Raw genomic sequence first — 21,541 nt, forward strand, 5'->3', positions numbered from 1 at the left:
CACAAAGATGATGATATGAGAGATACTCCTCTTTTTAAGCAAAGACAAGGAATGTCATGAATGATCACCACATTTAGAAGATGTAAACAATAACATTTCACAAATGCTTTATGTTTGTCAGTGCACTAGGTGGCATTGGGAGAACGATAGTTCATTGGTGTCTCACTCTGCAACATCCTTCCCTAGCTCATAAGTGAGCAACTCCAGTGAAAGAGTAAATGATAATGACATTACTGCAAATGAAAGTAGAGACACATACCTGTTTTCCCTCCCTTGCTTTTTGGTCCTTAGCTATTGTAGCTAGAACAGTGGCAGCTTGCTCCCCTCCCATCACTGATATGCGAGCATTTGGCCATACATAAAGAAATCTTGGACTGAAAAAATAGATATTAAATATTTAAATAAGACATTGCCTTATTTCCTAGTAAAGAACTAATTCTCACTCAGCTAAGAATTCATTTTTATGCCTGACAATCTTAAAATGTATTGGTTTTTAAGGAATGCAAATTAACGTGCTTCAATGCTTGCAGCATTATGTTTGAAAATGTGAAAATTCTCATTTCCTATATTCAAGCACCTTAAAAATTTGTTTCTCTCTTTCTTGAGCCTCTTCACCCCTGCCCCCACCCCATCCCCTTCCCAAATTTTTCTCTTTAAAAATATCACCAACAACTTCAACAGTACCAGGGACCTTGAAAAATGAAAAAACCATTTATGTGCGTCATGTCCAAAGGGTCAAAAAAATAAATCCTTAGGGGTTCTGCAAACATTACTCATAAAAACAGGCTCATTAAAGTGAACAAGGATTTTTTTTACACAAGCTGGTACTCTTCATACGAATGCAGAATAGAGGACCAGCCCATACTGCCTAATGATTGTTTAGGACTGTACAATTTTTCCTCCAAGAACTAAAATGGGAGAAAAGCATGTCAGCATGCACATTAGAAGCACATTAGAAGATCTCCTCCATCACCTAATTCAAGGTTAATCATAAGCCTATCAATCTCTACAGGTTTGTCAGGTTGCTATTTTCATATGAACACTTATGACCATGACATTGAGAACTCTTTTTGTTTTCCAAATAGCAGAACTTCTGCAAGTTTAGATAGTTTTTCAGAATGGTACTTCAAGGTTATGTTCTCTTAGTCTTACCTCCTGTCACAATTTAAAGTAACACTCACCTATATGCTCTTCCACACATCCCATAGTTTCCAGCTCCATAAGAACCACCAATAATCACTGTTATTTTAGGTACATTGGCACAAGCTACAGCAGTTACCATCTTCGCACCATCTTTTGCTATCCCTCCAGCTTCATATTCTCTACCAACCATGAAACCTGAAGAATTACAACATGAAAAAAAAGCTCACTAACTTTGTGTTATTATACTGTGCTGTATGTCATACTATGTGCTTTACAGCACATGCAGAAAAAAAACTGAAGAACAAATCATAAGGCAAGGCCTTCACCAGATGCCGACCGGCTGATTTCAGAAGAGGCTGGAGATGTAGGTACAAGAAAGCACACAAGATGCTATCTAAAAGCCATAGCCTCAACAGTTTACAGCAAAGCCTATGACATAGTGAAGCTTCAAAATATTGAGCTTATTCACCTGTAATATTCTGCAAAAACACAATGGGAATATTTCTCTGGCAACACAACTGGATAAAATGTGTACCCTGTGGAGAGGAAAGACAAAATAATAATAAAAAAAAGTAAGCCATGAAAAGTTGGATCCATGAAGCTATCACTACCAGCACTCTGAAGTCTGTGGCATGTCTCCTTCCACTGAAGTCCATGGGAGTATTTGCATCATGAAGCTCTGTACTACTTCTGCTTCATCCAAAGTCAACTGCAAAACATGCATTCACTCTAGCAGAAGTAAGAAAATGCCAAAAAATGTGTGAGTCCAAGGGTAAAGCAGAAATAATATCCTTAAAAAGCATTACTGCTGATACTGAAAAGCTCAACTGTTCTGACTCAGCCAATAAGTAGTTAAACGACAGACAGCTTCACAGTGTGGCAGCTGACATCGAGTTTTATAACACTGTGTCATGGAACTTAAGACAGCCAGTCAGAAAAAAATATCTCCTCATTTCCTGTATAAAAGAAAATTATTCTCTGAAATTGGGAAAGGCCCACAAACACTATTTGCTCATGGCCTTGCCAACTGCTGTAACCCTTCTTTTTTCTCAGGGCAGATGCCCTCTCCCTATTTTCTAGGAAAAGACCATTTTCCTAGCAAATATACAAATAGTACGTTCCAAGCTTCTGTTTCAACTAGAAACAATCTAAATCAATAAAGTCCCTCAGGCTATTTACACACTGCTGGTAAAAAAACACGTATGTAGCACAGCAACTGGAAAAACCTCTAACCTATTCACAGTAAAAAACCAGCAAAATTTATGAAAAGAAAACAAAAAAAAGAAAGAAAAACCATAAAGCATAATCTTTAGCTAGCTTTTTCAGAGAAGCACTCGAAAAGCATAGTGATGATCACGGGAAAAAGATGTGTCACAACTCATTACAAAAATCGGTAAGGGAAAAAAGAGGAGTATTCTTAGATTATGATGCTTACAGAAGCAACATTATCAACAAAGGTCTCTCTAGAAATGAAACAAGTGAAACTTGACCATCTCCTCTTACAGTACTGATATGCCAGCAAAAGTCAGCAGAGAAAGATTCCTTACATCTTTTTCATTGGTAGGAAAAAAGTTGAAGCACTAAATTATCAGAAAAATACTGAAAGTATTAGAAATACTGAAAGAGTTATTTTCAACTTGGAAATAACTGTGTTAAAACAAATGCTAACCGACAACAATGCCACTTACTGCAGTGCCCGAAGTTGAAAGTATTCCTTCGGTACATGAAACTCAATTTTTTGTATTACTTTATTACAGCAATAAATCAAGTAAAATTACTTCCTTTCTCCAAATCTCTCATCAAGGCTTCCTTTTTCCTATAGATTTTCAATACTGATTTCCTCACCATTAGTTTGAGAAGCCTGCTAGAATAAAACTATTATATATAATTGCTACTACAAAAAATTCAACTGACAGTAGTTTTTTGAAGAATTAAAGAACTAAGCCAAACAACACAGAACAAGGTAAGTAATCACTCTGCCATACCCAGAAACTCTTTATCACCACCAATCCTCCAAGCCCAATCTGTAAAGCACTGTTAACCATAACGCAATCACAATATTCTATCAAAGATGCCCTTTAATTCACAAAACAGGTTCACAGATTTTTATGAAACTGCCCGTGTTTTCACTCATTAGTCTAAGCCAGGAGCTGCTGCAGCAAAGTATGAAAATTAAATCTCTGGTAAACCAATGAACCGAGTACTGGAATCCAGGTTTGAAAATTTCCAAATTGTTATTACAAAAACAATGATGTGGTTTATTGTAGTACTTCACAGTGAAGGTTAGGAATTATAACTAATAGGGTATTTTATGCAATCATTATAGACTTTTCTTGTAATAGCTGTAAGTTTCAGGATATACTATTTCAATTGTGTTGTAGTCACACAAATGCAAATGCTGTTTTTCTAACTAAATTTCCCTATTGACCTACTTCTTTTGTATCAGAAGAATCTACAGAACAATGTTTCTAAAATATGGTCAATTATTTTTACAGTTTATTAAGCTATTTCATGTTTACATGAAAAATGTGGAGTTGGTCCACTTCCATTGTTAAAAAAAGTTCCTAATTTCAAGAGCAAGTTGTCCACCAGAGTTTTGTTTCTCAATGGCAAAGCAGCTAATAATCTATTTATTTACCTTTTTTGCTGACTCTGAGAAGAGAACTCCATTGTTTCCAATAATTCCTACTGGATAACCAAATATTCTTGCAAATCCTGAAGGACAAAGATAAATTTGCAAATTTTCACATATATTTATTTTACCATAGCATAGCTATATTTTAGCATAGCAGATAAAGGTAACACTTTCTCTTGGTAAGAGAAACTGCTTTTCTATTGAAGAAAAACATTATTAAAAATATCAATGGGTGACCCAAACTGAATGAATCCAACCATAAAACCAGTAGGAACATACACAGAATAAATATAATACGATATAATACGATATAATATTTCTAAATACCTGTAATTAAAGTATCCCCATACAAGGCTTTGAATTCATTAAATTTACTTCCGTCTACAATTCTAGCAATGACCTTAAGAAAAAACAGAAAAATAAAATTAAATTCCTAACCCTTCAGAGTTTTTAATTTGTTTAGAAGGAAAGACCATGCTAACATATAACTGAAAATAAATACCTTCCATTTACACAGCATCAAGCAGCCCGCCTTATAAACAGTCTGGATGGCAGGCAAAGCCCATTTACTTTTTAAAGGGTGATTTACCTACACATTTATAAAAAAATGGCATTTCAAGATTAAGAATATTCTATCCAAACAGTTTAATTATACAGGAACAAAGTTTTCCTGACTAGTTAAATTTCAAAGAAAAACTACCACCTCTGGTTATATTAAACATTAATCAACAGACTCACATTTATAAAGAGAAAAACATATACAGCCATGAGTCACTTTCTTAGAGGTAAGTTTATTTTCAGCTTTGCTTAAGTTTGTGACATACAAAAATAACAAAGATCTGTTTTGAAGTTTCTCTGAGATGTAAAGGAGCCATTTTATACAAATATAGATCCATTGCTAGCAAGACATTTGCCAGAATATATTTATTTCAACTTTAAAAAACATAAATCCAAGCTATTACAACTTTTGAGAGCATAGTGTGAGACTCAATAAATGTGTTCATCTTTTTTTCCCTTAATGGAAAGCAAATCCTAGTAATTTCTGACAAAGTATTTTAGGAAAGGTACATACTAAGACTCTTCCTAAAATAAATACTTGGTTGGTAGTGAAAAAGGGTCTGAATACGCAAAATATGAGAAAGGATGAGGTCTCGGATGAAGGTACCGAGGCAAATAATTACACTAGACTTGCAGCAGAGTACAGTAGTCTCCATATGCGGTTGGGAGAGCACTGAATTGCTTAGCGTGCTTATACTCCATACATTTTTAAATATTTGATCTTTACTTTCACAGGATTAACAGAAAAAGAAAGCTATCACATCACTCCGCAAGTCTACAGAATGCTTTGCCAACGCAAAGTTCCCTATTTTCTGGCAGCTTTTTCAGAATGTTACCAATCTCTCATCCTTCTTAAACGTATAATCAAAAAGCATTATATTTTCAACATCATTGCCATTGCAATGGATCCACTGGACAAAAATACTAAAAAATACGTTAAAACACTTCATGAAATTAAAATACTCACTATATATCCCAATCAGATTTCTGTAGACAAACTATGATGATATAAAGAGTGATTTCCTGCAAGAAAAGTGAGTGCATGCATGTATGGGCATGTGGATCCTGCATTTATATTCATACCTCTTTGACATCAAAGTTTCTTTTTAGCTGGTCGCCAACTATTCCATATATTTCATCAGCAGGAAATAAAGGTTCTTCTGATGGTTCTATGGTAACCTGTAGCAATTTAATAAAACAATTTACACAACAAAGGAATTATTAGTCCACATTATGACTTAAAAACCCAAACAATTAATTTGCCAACTGCTTTGAGCACAGTCTTCTCTTCATCAACCACATCAAAATGCCTGTACTGGCTTGTCCTCATTTTGCATAAAGATCAAGTTTCTTAAACTGAAGGCTGGTAACACTTTCTCACTTACTGTCACCTTTGATTCTACTCCTGCATATAGCTCCATACGTGCTCCACTTCTTCCATGTTACCAAAAATTAAGCATGTCCTCCCATTTGCTCACTTTCCGCCTGTGCCCTATTAGGCAGGTAGTATTATGAAGAACTGATGAAGATTTTTGCCACGCAACTGAATAGAACATCTTGCCTTCCTTCAGCTGCTAAGCTTTTAATCTTCCGTTCATGCTCTTGCGTCTCCTACCAAAGTAAATTAAGGAAATTTCTTCCCCATATGCCATCCTGTTTGCTACAAGGAAATTTTAAATCAATACAATACAATAACATGATTTAGGTCTACCCCCTTAGTTTTATACCTTTCATTAATAATGACAGAAAATGTGTATTCAAAAAGGTGCTTTAGCAGCTATCTAATTCTAAATCCATGAGAATTATCATGTGGGCTTAAAATTAAATTAAGCACCTTGCAAGACTGGGTTAAAGTGCAAATCCGTGATTCTGAAGCACTGTTCTGGTTTCTTCACTCCTGCATGTAATCCCAGTGATTTTATTGGGAATAATGCAGCAGGAATGTAATTGCAGAACTGAAACATTAGAGAAATCTTTAACAACAAGAACCGTAACTTCCATTTTCAAATGTCTAAAGTCAGAGACAAAAAATGTATTGTACAAATCAGGAGAAGAAAAGCATTCCGAATTTAACAATGCAGTGTTTACTGATTCTACATACTTACTCCTACTTTCTTCTGGAGATTTAAACTTCTCACAGCTTTCCTTGTTAGATGAAGTGCATGATTGTCATCCAAAGCATAATGATCTGTTACACCAGATTTTCTGTATATAAATAGCAATAGCAATAAGAAGACTTAATTAAAAAAATCTGACAATGAAAACTTGAGGTTTTAAAAACTTTTAAGACCTTAGAAGTTTTATATTTCTCTTTAAAATACAGATGCTACAATACAGCTCTCCATGTTGTTATGAAATCACTTTCAAAATTGAACCCATGCCTGAACTTTTCTTTGAAACAGTGTATTCAAGTTATCAGACATGACATAAAATAGCAAATCTATGAAGTAAAAAACCTAAATGACAATATAAAAGATGACAAACACTGTTCCAATGGAAATTAAAATTAATTTGAAATTATAAAGAAAACATGTTTACAGAAATGTTATAAACTGCCCTAAAAATAATTCTTTATTCACTTCAGTAAATTGAAATAAAAATTAAGCATTTGTTGTGCAGTAATACTTAACTTACTGTACAGTAGTACCTTTGTTTACTGTTCTTTTCATGTTAGAACTTGAAAGTGCATAGAATTGTTTTGTAACAAGCATTCTCTTACAAAAAACACAGGCTATTTTCTTCTTGTTGTAAGTTTGAACTGACAGTAAGAAAGACACAATCTGCAAAATATATTAGCTTTGTCAATGTGTATTAATCTATTAACGCTCAGTATTAAACAGTATAGAAAAGTCCTCCATATTATGCATGATGCTGCAGTACATTAGACACATAGTATTTTAAAGTAGTAAATGAAGGAAACAAGATCCTAACTAGAGTAACATAAGGTAACTATGCTACTCTAACAACAAAATGATTCATCACCACCAGATAAGGACACAGAAAATCTTGATTTTTAAAATCTAAATATAGTTTAAAGAAGACCTAAATATAAATTGATTAAAATAAAATAAAATAAAATACACCCTGTTAAAGTCTAAAGGATGGAAGAAATGAACTCTGGGAAAATATTTCTTTAAACCTGCAGTGAAGATCTGCCCCTCCAAGATCCTCTGCTGATACCTCTTCACCTGTTGCTGCTTTAACCTACCACAAGGAAAGGAAAATGAGCTTTAGAGTTGACGCTTGTCTTGCATTAATACTTATACTGGCTTAGTCATAGCAATAAAAGATCTTTACAAAATGCTTCTTCATTAATATTTCCTCAGAGCACTTAAAATGTGACAACACAGAATCTTGTCAAAATTACTTAATTTCTCTGATTTTGCATCCTTATTCTAGCGTTAATATGTAGTTTTTATTGAGAAAGATTCCCCACTTACTGTTGTATTTATTGCTGTGTCCATTATTACTGTGAGTATGCTTACACACCCTTTAGATTTATGAACATGCATTTTCACAAAAAATTTTTAGCACTAACAAGCAATTTCAAACATGATACTTTCCTGCATTGTTTCAAACAAACAATATCTCAGTTGAAACTTAGCATTCTTTGACTTTGCTTTCTCTACACAAACTCTTCTGTGAATTCTAACTTATTTAAATATTAACCATAAAACAATCATTAGCAGTTTTTATTTTCTAAATCTTCCATTAAACACACAATTTAGTAAGAGTAATTTTCTTTTAAAAAGCTTATTAATGGCATAAAACTGTTTGGATCAAGTATGTCTCCATAAAAATACCTGCAATGCACAACCCAAATCCTGGATCTGTCAAATCTTAGACCTGACAGGATAATTTGAGAGTGAGTGAACTCCTCCTTAAAACAAAGCAGTATCATTTACTGCATGGTAAAAAAAGCCCTTGATGCATTTCCACTCTACTGTAACTGCTTTGAAAAGGATTGCTTGCAAGCTGGTGAAACCATTATTCATCATGTACAGAGAGTACAGAGGCAGTGTAAGAGACAAGGGAAGATGAAACTATCATCACTTCCAAAACAGATTTCAGTTTCCAAGTTTCGTGCCTAAAACTGAAGCACACTAAACATGTGTGTGTATATATATATACACACACACATACACACACACTTCCAAACTGTCAGATCTGTAAAATTAACTACAGATATTTCTTCACTAGTAGGCTTTTTGCTTTTAAATTTGAATGACTACCCATGTAATATGAAGGTGTGGTATTCTGATAGTAATTAATGAAAAGTTTCTGTCAGACACATAATTGAGTCTTCATTAAACAACCAACAGAAGAACATACTTTTAAGAGAAATTAGGAAAAATTTCTTCACTGAAAGGGTTGTCAAGCACTGGAACAGGCTGGCCAGGGAAGTGGTTGAGTCACCACCCCTGGAGGTATTTAAAAGCCATGTAGATGTGGCACTTAAGGACATGGTTTTGTGGTGGACTTGGCAGTGTTAGGTTTACAGCTGGACTCAATGATCTCAAAGGTCTATTCCAACCTAAATGATTCTATGACTCTATTCCACGATTCTGTGAAATAATTCTATACATGTCTCTTTACACATCTGACACAGTATGGAGCTGTAACATATTGTGATTCTGTGACTACTGCAGAACTTTGAACAAATCTGAACAGACCACTGACTTCCCTTAGTGCAGAAATCTAGACAGTCATTTTAATAAACTTTACAAAAATGGCCTTTTTGCCTCTTCAGCAGAGATGAAGTCTTCCTTCTCCAAATCACAGAATCGGAGTTGTGGAGTCTGTCAGCCACCCTGGGAGACTGTCTAGTTTAACTCCCCTGCTCAAAACAGGGTTAACCAGAGGAGGTTGCTCATGATCATGTACAGTCAAGTTTTTAGTATCTCCAAGGATGGAAAGACTCCACAGCCTCTCCAGACAACTTGGTTCAGCATGACCACCTTTGCAGTAAGAAAGTGTTTTCTTGCATCTAAATAGAATTTCCTGTATTTCAGTTTGTGCCCTGTAGCCTCTTGACCTGTCACTGGGCACCAGTGAGAAGCCTGGCTCTACTACCTTTACTTCCCCCTGCAAGGTATTCATACGCATGGATAGATTCCCCCTGAGCCATCTCTTCACCAGGCTGAGAAGTCCCAGCTCTCTCAGCTTAGTATCACAGATGCTCCAGTCCCTTCATCATCTCCACGGACCTTCACTGACTCACTCCAGTATGTTCATGTCTTTTTTGGTCTGGAGAGCCCAGAGCTGGACCTAGCACCCCAAATGTGTCTTATGAGGGCTGAGTAGATGGGAAGGATCACCACCCTTGACTTGCTGGAAACACACCAGGATGTTGCTGGCTGCCTTGGCTGCAAGGGCACATTGCTGGCTTATGTTCAACTTGGTGTCCACCAGGACCTACAGTGCCTTTTTCTGCCAAGCATCTTCCCAACTGGTTGGTGTCGCAGCCTGTTCTGGCGTTCAGGATTACTCCTTCCAAGGAGCATTTGCCTGCTGTGTTTAACTTCAAAAGGTTCTGTTCAGCCCCCTTCTCCAGCCTGTTGAGGTACCTCTGAAAGGCAGCACAATCATCTGCTCTATTAACCACTCCTCACATGTTTTTATCATCTGCGAATTTGCTGATGGTAAACTTTGCACCATTGTCCAGGTCATTAATGAAGATGTTAAAAAGTATTGGTCCCAGTACTGACCTCTGAGGTATGCCACCAGTGATGGACCTCCAGCTTTAGTGCAGCAGTTCAGCCAGTTCTCAGACCATCTCACTGCCCATTTACCCAGTCTGTACTTCATCAGTTTGTTGAGGATGTTACGGAAGACAGTATCAAAAACCTTGTCAAAGCCAACATAAATAACATCCACTGCTCTCTCTACTTCCACAGAGCCAGTCATCTCAGCATAGGGGACTATCAGTTTGGTCAGGCCTGATTTCCCCATTTTAAATCCATGCTCACTACTTGTAGTCACCTTCTTGTCCATAGTGTTTTTGGAAATAGCTTCCAGGATTATTTGCTCCATCACCTTCCCAGGTACTGCAGTGCAAGAGCATTCTACAAACTGTAGTTTAAATAGTACTGACTATCTTCAAGATCATTAAATTCTAACAGACTGCAAATAGAGCCTTGACAAGATATGTGGGGATTTTTAAATAAATCCCGTTTCAAGCTACTTCAGCTAGCAATCAGGAGAAATCAACCCAAACTTTAGATAACATGTACATTTCCCACAACAGATCAGGCTGACGTGTAGAAGAGTCCCCAGCACATAAATATACATGAATGTGACAAACTTACTGCTTTTTACCAGACTTTCCTTCACTGCTGAGCACAGACTACCGAGATCTATCTGTTCATGAAGTCATTACCCATCACCTTTCTAAAAAGAAGGCCAAGGAAACTTGCACTTTAGACTGTGGACTGTACCTGCAATTCACTTTTTTTGGCATACACGTCCCAAGACTAATTATAACTAACATCAGGGGTTTTCTTTCACTTCCTTAGGATATTTTATTTTAGGCAGGCAAGTGATAAAATCCAATCCAATTTTCTTCATATAGGAAAGACTTTGGGGGAACAGAGCATACACAATAATGGCTACAATACCTGCTACAACATGGAACGGAAGTTTCTATGGGAGTCTGAAGTAATTTTGATGCTTAGAGAAAGGCAAGCAAAATATTTTCAGTGAGAATACGAAAAGGTCTACCAAACAGCAAAGCTGACAGGTAGTGATATTAAAGTTTGATCTATGTGCACAAAGATAAGGATCATTACATCTGCAGGTTGCTAAGGAACAAATTAAATTGGAGGAGTTGTGAAATCCTCCTCTGGAAATGGTGAAAAGTTTTTGTCCTTTCTAACTTCACAACATCCTTGCAGTCACTGACTTGCCTAGCCAAGTCTTCCCTTTGAGACCTGACTCAGGCCACTCTTTCTCAGCTGCCTATCCTGGCAAAAGTCTCCTGTACTACATCTCAGTGATACACACGTATGACCTAAATTCCCTTGCAAAATTAAATGATTACCATCCTCTTAGAGCAAGAGCCTGGCTCCCTCTTTTTCAGCTTCCTAGCCAGCTTCCTGGGTAGTACTGGGTATTAGCTGTCTTATTTTGTACCTGCTTAATGCTGGAGCTTGAAAGAAACTGGCTTTGAGTAAGCTCTCCAGGACACATTACTCTGTGCACCCAACAGGTCTCCCAGGGTCTGATGAACCTCTCCAGCTAAAACATAGCTCCAAGCAGAATCACTCAAGGTGCACAGGACTCCCCAGCACTCTCGCCAGTGGAAATGCCATGTCAGAAGAGCTGAGTTTGCTCAGGTCTTTCAGATTTACTAGCTGAACTTCTGCAACAAATTACTCTGAACCTGAGCAAGCCCCAGAGGCAGTACTGCCACCTTCTATGCCCCTGGCTCTAAGCTAAAGAACTGTGCTGGACCTAGACAGGGTTTGTGCTTAAGACAGCGCAGGTGTTCCTGCAACCACAGCAGCTATTTGTAACACAACAACCAAGCTAGTAAGAGTCTGACATAAAAGTTAATGTCTTTCATCGTCCTAATTTCCTTATCTCAATAAAAAGATGTACGAATCACCCAATGTTACTCACTCAACTAATATCTTCATTCACATTTATGCTACTTTTCACCAAGAAACTCCTAATATATAAATTACAGTGATAAATTTACAGAAAATTGCTTAATTTTGAGGGAAGATTTGTCTTTGTTTACCTATAAACAACAAGCTGATAGAGACTAATAAAGGTAAAAAGGAACTGAGACCTAGGTATGGCATTTGAAACAATTACTGCCAAAGAAATTCCAACAAAGCAATTCTAGATTTCTAAATTCTAATGAGCAGTACATAAATTAACGTTAAATGACATAGTTGCTATTAAAGACTTCATCTGCTTTTGCTGATTACTTTATTCTTCTTGTCAACTTGGAAAGCATCCACTGAAATAATAAAATAATTCAAGCTAAATGTGTTATTTTATTATGGCAGACAACAAAATATCCTTGTACTTAATAGGTGTGTGGTCCCCTCCCACTGGTTTCGATATGCCAGTTCCATTCTGAATTTATTTAAGATGTTCTGGAACAGTAATTAGCATTTACCAGCCATAGAAAAGTATGTCTGCATAAATTATAGGAATTTTTTTTTTTTTTTTTTTAAGATGCTCAAGAATTTAAAATCCATCTATACATTGACCTTTGGAAGAAAAAAAGGGGTATAAAATGCTAAATCCACTTTTAGCATCAAGATGACACAGTGACAAAAAAACACCCTAAAGCAAAGGAAAAGAATGAAATGCAAAATCATACTGCGGAAATGAGAGCAGTGCTATGCAAGTGAACACTAAATGACATCACAGGTAAGTTCTTCATGCTTTTAAGGAAATTAACGCAATCATGCCTTAGGAAATGGTTAACCAAAAAAATCTGTCAGTGGTTGTCTTCCTGTAGTTTAGGGGACCTGCTACATTTTCTCAGTATCTTAAGTGGTGGAAAGAAGTGACTTCCGGCAAAACTCCCCCTCCTCCGTTACTACAGCAATTTAGTGGAGCAGTATCTTCATCAACAATACTGTTACAAACATTCCTCCATTTAGGCCTGCTCAAGTTGGAAGGACTTTTGAGAGACATTTGATTTGCACTTGGCTTTGTCCCAGGAAGCACACCTCAAAGTTCCCAAAAAACTATATCCAAAATAGAGCCAACATGCTGCCTCAGACCAGTTTGTTCAATGAGACAAATATTTGACTATTTCAACAAAGCAAGTTTATCCAGTCAGACTTCATTGAGACCAGAATAGTTGTGCTGGGTGCTCCCCCACCTGTTACCTCTAGCACTAACGTAACATCTGCTACTGGAAATTTCTTTCTTCTCGTAAAGCTTGTGTTAAGTAAAATAATCTTTGTCAGCAAAGATCATTATTTGTATTGGTATAAAACTGAGCCTATGCTAGAACATACACTGGTACAGCTGTTTTTAAAAAAATAAACCCCACTCAGGCACTCCCTTTCCTGTTGGAGCCAAGCTACAATTTTAAAGCTGTCTTATGCTGGAATATTTTGCAGTCACATGAGCTCTACAACAAAGCAAGTTTTAATTCACAGGAGTTCTTCAGTTTCCTTAGAAACAATTTCCTTACTAAGAAAGTTATAAAATGATGACAAGCTCTGTCATAAGTCCTTTGTCTGTAAACTGGCACAAAATATAGTTCAGTCCTGCTCTTAAGTTCTCTATCTTGACTCTGAGATATAATATACAAGCTTTTAAATTTTTTTATTTAAAGTCAAACATAGACACTGCATAATTGAATACAGAAAGCATTTTCATAATTTAAAATGTGCAAGGCAAAAGCAATACTATAAAAACACCTTAACAAAGTTTGATTTATAGATACACCTTTAACAGATAGAAAAGATTTAATTTAAGATAGAAACATTCAGATATACTTAAAAATTGCAAACTAATCGATGTAATATCTGGAAATATCTCACCAAGAAAGGTCTCAATAGTTTAAGCTGTACAATTGTCAGTAGCACAAATATTTGGGGGGCTATGTTAACTAGAAAATTCTGTATCCTTACCAGCGGTGGCCCTCCCAGGAATATTGTTCCCTGTTTGCCAACAATAATACTTTCATCAGCCATGGCAGGTACATATGCTCCTCCTGCCGTGCAGGATCCCATTACTACTGCTATCTATTGGGAAGACAAAAACCACAAGTTAATGAATTGTCCAACTCTTAAAAATAGCAAATGCACATGCTACTATTATATATTGTACTGATTTTAATACAGGTTCTGCGACAGCACTGCAAGATTATTTTTGCCTGACAAAGCAACCTTTTTATTTATGTTTTAGCTTTTCTTCAAAAAGATAGGGAATCTCTCTAGTTTTCAGTAGACTCTTAAACTATGATCTTCAGCCCACCTTGCAGGAAAATCCACATATGAAGTACCATGAGCTATGTATGTGAAATATTCGAAGAGGTGCACGTTCTACCATGAAATTTCTTTTTATTGGTGAATGGTAAAAGGTTGAAACCTATAGGTTGCTCCTGGTATTTACACTTAAGTCAGAGCTTCGGTTGTTGCTTATTGGCTTAATTTCACCAACATTAACATCCTTTGAAGAAAACTCCTCACATCTGCTAGTACGTAATTTCAATTCTTCAATGGATCAACTAATTAACTCTGTCCCTTCAAGGCATGTTGAGTATCTTGTTACAGGCTTTAGCACGAATAATCTCTGCTTCATCCTTATGCCTAATTTTGAGATGAACATCTATCCAATGAACATTTCCTACCAGTAATATTTTTGTGACACTTTTACAAAACTGACTTGACCTCAGACACCGTGAATACTGTAGCAGCATATGATCGTGAAAGTGAAGTTTCTCACACTTAACTTGTCCTTCAGGGGAGCTCCTCCAAAGACCCTTTCAAAACAGCTTGTGAAGCAGAAGAAATGGAATAGTTATATGGAAAAGGCGGACAGTAAGAACATAATTGTCTAATCTAACGCTCGCTTTCACAACCAGAACTGCAACCCCCCCCAAAACACAAAATAATGTTATTTTGTGTTAACTTTGTTTGGAAATATTTCTAAAGCAACATCAAGTAGTGTTCTGTGTTAAATAATAATTTAATGTTTGTTCTTAAAAGAAAACAGCACACAGAAATAAAACTTCCAAATCACACTACCTGTACCTAAAGCAGGAGTAGATGAACTATGTCAACCTGCTATCATCAAATCAAACAGATTTTTCAGCAAACGGTTTTCAGTATCTTAAACTGTATTCAGAGTCACATGATTAATCTGCAGTATTTCTGTTGTGCATTTAATAAATACCTCCATGTAAATACAAAGATAACACAAGCCTCTAGAAATGGAAGAAACCTGGGGAAAAAGTTCATTTGATTTTTTCCCCCAGGATTTGTGTTTTTTTCCCACTCTTAATTTTACCTGGCTCATGGTGAAAAATGTGCGTGCATTTAAACTTTAACTCCTCAGGTGTTACTTTTTCCAATACATAAACTGGAATATGTATATATTGGAAAAAAACCAAAATCTACTTGTCAAATAGCACAACCCCAAATTCCTGACTAATGTACTACTTCCTGACTTCATTCTTTGAATTACTGCATAGGAAATTACTTAAGAGCACAGTAAAAATCAACAGTTCTGAATGCACATGCAGTATTTCATACCCACTGATCAGCTCCCCACTGTATCCATGCAGCATGTGAGTGTGACAGTGCTTAGGAAATGGCTAATGAGAAAACAATGACAGCTTTCTGATTCAGAGCCATACAGACATCAATGCAATTTAAAGCTGCAGTAGGAGTATAATAAATTAGTCACAGGTAAAAGTGGAGGGGGAAATTAAAAGCAGCATAAGCAACTGGAAAAAGGAGAAAAAAGGAAGCACTTTAAGGGCAAAATTGAGAAGGGCTGATGAACTGAAGAAACAGACCTTCAGGAAGGCCACAACAAAGAATAGCAGGTAGAAAACTAACAACATCCAGACTCCCATGTCAGAAGAATAACCAGAACGGAAATCAGAGGGAGCATAATTTCCTAACACCATTTCCTAATGAAACATCCTCTCAAACATGGAAGATGATTCTCATGCCTTGAACAAAAGCATGAGAAGGAAAACTTAACTGTATCGCTGTAGTGATGAACTTTTGCTTGCTTGAACAACTTCGAAACTTTGGGATGTACGAATAAGATAAGAAAACCTTGAGCTTTGTCAATGGTGTGTACCAAGGCACCAATAGACAAGAAGCCTTAGGTCTTGCTGAGTTTTTGTAACTAAAACCTGCCAAGGCCAGCTAACCAGGAAAAAGAGATGACCCATACCGCGCATGCCCAAAGGGTGGACACTATGTAAATGATAATATGAATATGCATATGACTAGAATAATAAAAAATTTGTTTGCTGTAGGTAATGGTGTGCATGATAGCTGGAGTGATCCCCCGTGCACCCAATGCTGTAATAAAGAATGCCTGCTTTCTAAAACTCCAAAATCGAGTCTCAGAGAGTTTCTTTGACTGTCTTTTTCAGTAACAATTCTAGTTATCAGTCTGTTAGCACAGAATCAATAGCAGATTTACAAATGTTAATAGTGACTTTTCAAAATGAAACAAAGGATAGAAACATCTCCCAAACAAAATACGCACGTATTACATCCTTTAAATGAAGGAAGCACTTCAGTATTAACATTTTTCCCAGTCTTCTATAAATATTTTAAGAAAGGTAAACTTTCATCAGTGTCATACCAAGAAAACTAAGCTTTCATCAGTGTCATAACAAACAGAAATGTGTTTTATTAAAAGGCAAATCTTTCCTACATTTAGTTTTTATGATATAGAAGTACAATGCTAGTCTTAATGCAACATTGTGTGGTAATCAAAATAAAAACAAATTCAACTTTATAAGGAACTTTACAAATACATTAATGTTGTTTCAAGATATTTAGGAAAACACCAGCATGACTTTAGGGCCAGGCATATCTAGAAAGGTCCTGCCTAACATCAGTAATTCCAGCCTTGCAAACTGGGTTTACATATTCATCTTCGACATAGCATTAAAAAATCACTACTCCCATACCACACGATTGGAGTCTCTAGCAAAAATAAGGTTTACCAAAACTTCTCCTAAAAAGATAATTCTGCAAAACAGCCCTGTGACCATTTCCTTTGACACTTGCTGTTCCACAAAAACACTGGGACCAATTTTACTCACACGTATAAATCTAAAGTACAACCTAGACCTTTCAGTGACTCTGCAGGATGGTTAGCTTGTAAACTGTCTTTTTTCCTAAATATTTTTAACTAAACAGTGCTTTTCCTCTGGATACCTAGCTAATCACTACAATTGCTCCACTTTTATGGTTGGAAAGAAGAGGACTGCAGAAGTTAAATTATGTCAGACTTTCTAAAGAGATTTAGTGTATTGTTGTATTCTTCAACCTTGGATTTCTCTGGAGGCAATGGATTTCAGGATTCTTTGGTAGACAAAAAGATGGTTCAAGAATTGAAGTCTGATTTGCTTCCAAAATGTGCCAAAAAGGCAGCAAGGTAACAAATGCAGTTTCCTCAAAAATCATGCAAAGCCAATGTCTGCCATGTAAGGAGGAGTCAGATAGAATACTGTATCCTTGACCAGTGCATCTGCTTCACGTTGAACAGAAGTATTAGCTTCTATTTCCTCCTTCTGGGCTAGGAGATTCAAACAAGCACAGCTTCTCACAGAGAATAAATAAAAATGGTTCCAGCCCAACCATGCCTCTCAATGACAGAGGTTGGTAAAAATGAAGAAGATAAAGTCTTATTTCCACTTTACATTAAGATTGAGTTCAACAGTAAAGTATGTCAAAACAGTAAGTTAGTGAAATACTTCCATGACAGTACTCAGATGAAACAGCAAGTTAGCTAAACATTTACTCTGCTTGAGGATCCAACACCTATTTCTAAGCCTGATGTTCTAAAACAATTTTTCTTCTCGGGTGGAATAACCTGAAAATTTCCTTCACCTTCTTTCATCCAGCCAATATAAAGTGATAGGCATTGAACTGACAACTACACCTAGGAACAGGCTCTTGAAATTAAGATAATTCAGCAAAAACACCACCTCACTGCTCAGCAGTCAGAATAATCAAAGACGTTAGAACAACTGGCAAAGGAATAGAAAAGAGAATAGTGTATATCATTATGCTCCACCATTATTTGACATATTGAGTCGTGCAGTCTGGCTCCTTCATCTCTGTTGTGGTTTAACCCCAGCCAGCAACTAAACACCACACAGCCACTCGCTCACTCCCCTCTGGTGGGATGGGGGAGAGAATTCAAAGAGTAAAAGTGAAAAAACTCATGGGTTGAGATAAAGACAGTTTAATAGGTAAAGCAAAAGCCATGCACGCACGCAAGCAAAGCAAACCAAGGAATTCATTCACCACTTCGCATCAGCAGGCAGGGGTTCAGCCATCCCCGGGAAGGCAGGGCTCCATCACATGTAACTGTTACTTGGGAAGACAAATGCCATCACTCCAAACGTCCCCCCCTTCTTTCTTCCTCCCCCAGCTTAATATGCTGAGCATGACATCATATGGTGTGGAATATCCCTGTGGTCAGTTGGGGTCAGCTGTCCCGGCTGTGTCCCCTCCCAACTTCTTGTGCCCCCGCAGCCTACTCGCTGGTGGGCTGGGGTGAGAAGCAGAAAAGGCCTCAACTGTGTGTTAGCACTACTCAGTAGTAACGAAAACATCCCTGTATTATCAACACTGTTTTAAACACAAAGCCAAAACGTAGCCCCATACTAGCTACGATGAAGAAAATTAAGTCTACTCCAGCCAAAACCAGCACAATCTTGAAGAAGATATAACAAGACCTGGGAAAAGGTTTACAGAACATAAACTAGGACCATCAAAGGGATGGAATGCTTTCTGTAGGAAGAACAGCTAAGCTTGAATTCTTTGGCCTGCCAAGGGGTATAAAAGGGAGGTATACAAGAGGGCTACACAACCATATGAAGAGGCTGGGAGTTGACTGACTAGACAGCAACTCTGTAGGAACAACCTGGTCATCTGCTTTCCTGGAGCGTTCCTTTATTTGGAGGTTATCTTCAAAGACCGTGGACTCCTCTGCCCTCCCTGGCAGCCTCTCAAAGGTACCTACTGACAATTCCCTTAACAAGCCCAAGACTGCTCTCCTGAAGTGCAGGGTCTTTATCCTGCTACCTGCCCCCCTCACCTCCATTGCGACCTTATACTCTGCCCTCCACTTTCACTGCAGCCAAGGCTGCCATCAGCAATCACATCCTCAAGCAGTTCTACATTCTCCGTGAGTAATAGATCCAGAAGTGCACCTCCCCCTAACACGCCACGTGCATCAAAAAACTGACTGCAATGCACTCCTGCAACACACATGACACAAAACCACTTCTAAATCCAGGAACTGTGACTAATGGTAATTCTATGCGTCATTAATACATTAGAAAATAATCTCATTGTTAGGGCAGTTTTATCATACAGCACCTCAGTCTATAAAATGGATATAAAAATATACGCATACCCCTGTTAGTAGAAAGTATGTCTCATTTACTAGCCATCATGAAAACTGTCCTCACCTTTACAGCGTTGATGCAGAATAATCAACTGTTCCAAAAGATTTCCTAGTGCTTCCTCACGTGGCCCTACGTACCATGTTGTCAAGTCCCTTTTTCTCCTACTCCAAGACAGGAGCAGATAGGTCATATCATTAACACTAAGGTCAAGAAAGAAGACAGCTTCTTCAAAACTATAATGACTTTATGTGGACAGTTACTGTGTTTACAGTGCCTCCAATCCCCAGACTGGGCCACCAGGTCAGCACAACACAGCGCTGTCAAAAACAAAGCATGGGTATAAGCCTTGAAACCAGAAAAAGGCAGCAAGCATAAAAACTAATTAGTACATTTCATTCTTAAGTAAAAGCAAATTACCTGTGGAATTCCTTGTGAGGACATGACTGCTTGATTATAGAAAATACGGCCAAAATGATCTCGATCTGGAAATACTTCTGCTTGCCGAGGTAAATTTGCTCCTCCTGAATCAACTACAGAGTGAATGAAAATATATTAACATGTCTTTGAACAGTGTTACATACTTAAGTTGTTGGCAAAGTATCTGCACATTACTTAAAATATACAGCAATTACAATCACTAACACTATATGTATTTCTATGACTCTAGGTATCTTAGGACATCCTTCCTGGAAAAAAAAAAAAAAAGACAAATAGTTAACAACCCCCCGCAATAACATCTGTCCCAATCATTGTAATGGAAAATAAATTCAGACGTGCTTAGAGATGCAATCGTACCTCCCTATAAACTCATCTTACAGCAAAACATTTAAACTAAGAACACTTTCAATGTACAATTTTAACTCCATTATTCTATTGCAATTCTGTCACAAGTTCCAGAAAAGGGCGAGACTAACCACCACTGAGTTCAAGAGGTATAGCATGTGTACCTTCATACCTTGATTATACAGACACACCAAAGACCTTATACTATCTTTAGGAACCTTCATTTACTATGTGTCCTTGCCTCTTGATGTGGCCCTTCAACTTAGAGGTCTCTAACTGCAGCTACCTCTCCACTCCCAAATAATGAAAATACATCATGTCATAAGACTCCAAAGAAGAATAGAAGACTAGAATGAAATGCACAAGAAGGCCAAGCATCTCCAAGAACTCTGGCTCCTGGTAATTAATATGAGCAACAGTCCACATGCACATTCTCATGTGACTGCAGCAGTAATGCCCTACATTCAGCTTTACAGTGAAGCAGGGTTTTGATTCCCTCCACTGCACTTGCAGAACCACTCTCCCAAACCAGCACCGACTCCGGTAACTAGACAAACTCCAACCTGGTCAACACACCAGTGTTGTGAAGTGGGCCATCCCCAAACACAGAAGAAAACACCCACAGCAGTTACTGACTCGGTGACAAATGGCACCAGGTGTCCACATCAGAATTAACACCTAGCCGGCTACCACTGAGGGCAAAGGCAGTTAAAATGGCATAAAAAGTACATGGTCAGCAAAGTGCTGACTGACTACAAAGCACTCCCTCTTGACTGCACAACTGAAATGAACTGAAACAAGCCCAGGTACAGAAATTGCAAAGGTAAACTAACTCACCAGGTTTGAGTGATCAGCAGTATATATACAGGGACTATACTCCTCAAAGGTGGAACAAAATAATTAAACTTTTGTTTCAAGGCATATCTACGTCCCACATTCCTCATTCCATAACATCTTATCACAGTAGAATCACACACAATTGCTCACTGATAACTCACTAAAAAAATAAAAGTTTTCTGAACAGATAAAATTTGCTGATAATTCAGACTAAAAAATTCATACAGTTGTTTCGCAAGCAGAAAAGCTAAGTTTCTTCTATTTTCTAAGACTAAGATAAAATTTGGCCCTCCCTTTGTCTCCAAGACTCTTTCCATTACAGTATGACAATCCCACAAAGTCCCCACCCACGCTGTCCCTCTATCCACCCCAGCAATACTTTCAAGCTCACATTTCTCCTAATCCTTCTCTCGGTATTCTTTGCATCTTTGGCCTGTTAGCAGGGCAAGAAATTACAAACGCTTATGCTGGCCAGGACCTACATTTATGCTGAC

The 21,541-nt window shown here is 37.4% G+C and overlaps 1 protein-coding gene across 3 annotated transcripts in view; it reads right to left on the bottom strand.

The window, feature by feature from the left end:
• Positions 1-21,541, bottom strand: part of MCCC2 (methylcrotonyl-CoA carboxylase subunit 2) — a 40,433-nt gene that overhangs the window by 9,125 nt on the left and 9,767 nt on the right. For all 3 annotated transcript variants that reach the window (XM_030005036.2, XM_041120738.1, XM_030005037.2), the window contains exons 6-15: positions 19,845-19,957; positions 13,942-14,055; positions 7,476-7,540; positions 6,442-6,541; positions 5,420-5,515; positions 4,106-4,178; positions 3,782-3,858; positions 1,613-1,679; positions 1,182-1,338; positions 260-374 (exon numbers count right to left, since the gene is read on the bottom strand). In XM_030005036.2, the coding sequence (XP_029860896.1) occupies positions 260-374; positions 1,182-1,338; positions 1,613-1,679; positions 3,782-3,858; positions 4,106-4,178; positions 5,420-5,515; positions 6,442-6,541; positions 7,476-7,540; positions 13,942-14,055; positions 19,845-19,957 (977 nt within the window). The remainder of the gene's footprint in view (positions 1-259; positions 375-1,181; positions 1,339-1,612; positions 1,680-3,781; positions 3,859-4,105; positions 4,179-5,419; positions 5,516-6,441; positions 6,542-7,475; positions 7,541-13,941; positions 14,056-19,844; positions 19,958-21,541) is intronic.

Source organism: Aquila chrysaetos, chromosome Z (assembly GCF_900496995.4).
Source record: "Aquila chrysaetos chrysaetos chromosome Z, bAquChr1.4, whole genome shotgun sequence".
Lineage (NCBI taxonomy): Eukaryota > Metazoa > Chordata > Aves > Accipitriformes > Accipitridae > Aquila > Aquila chrysaetos.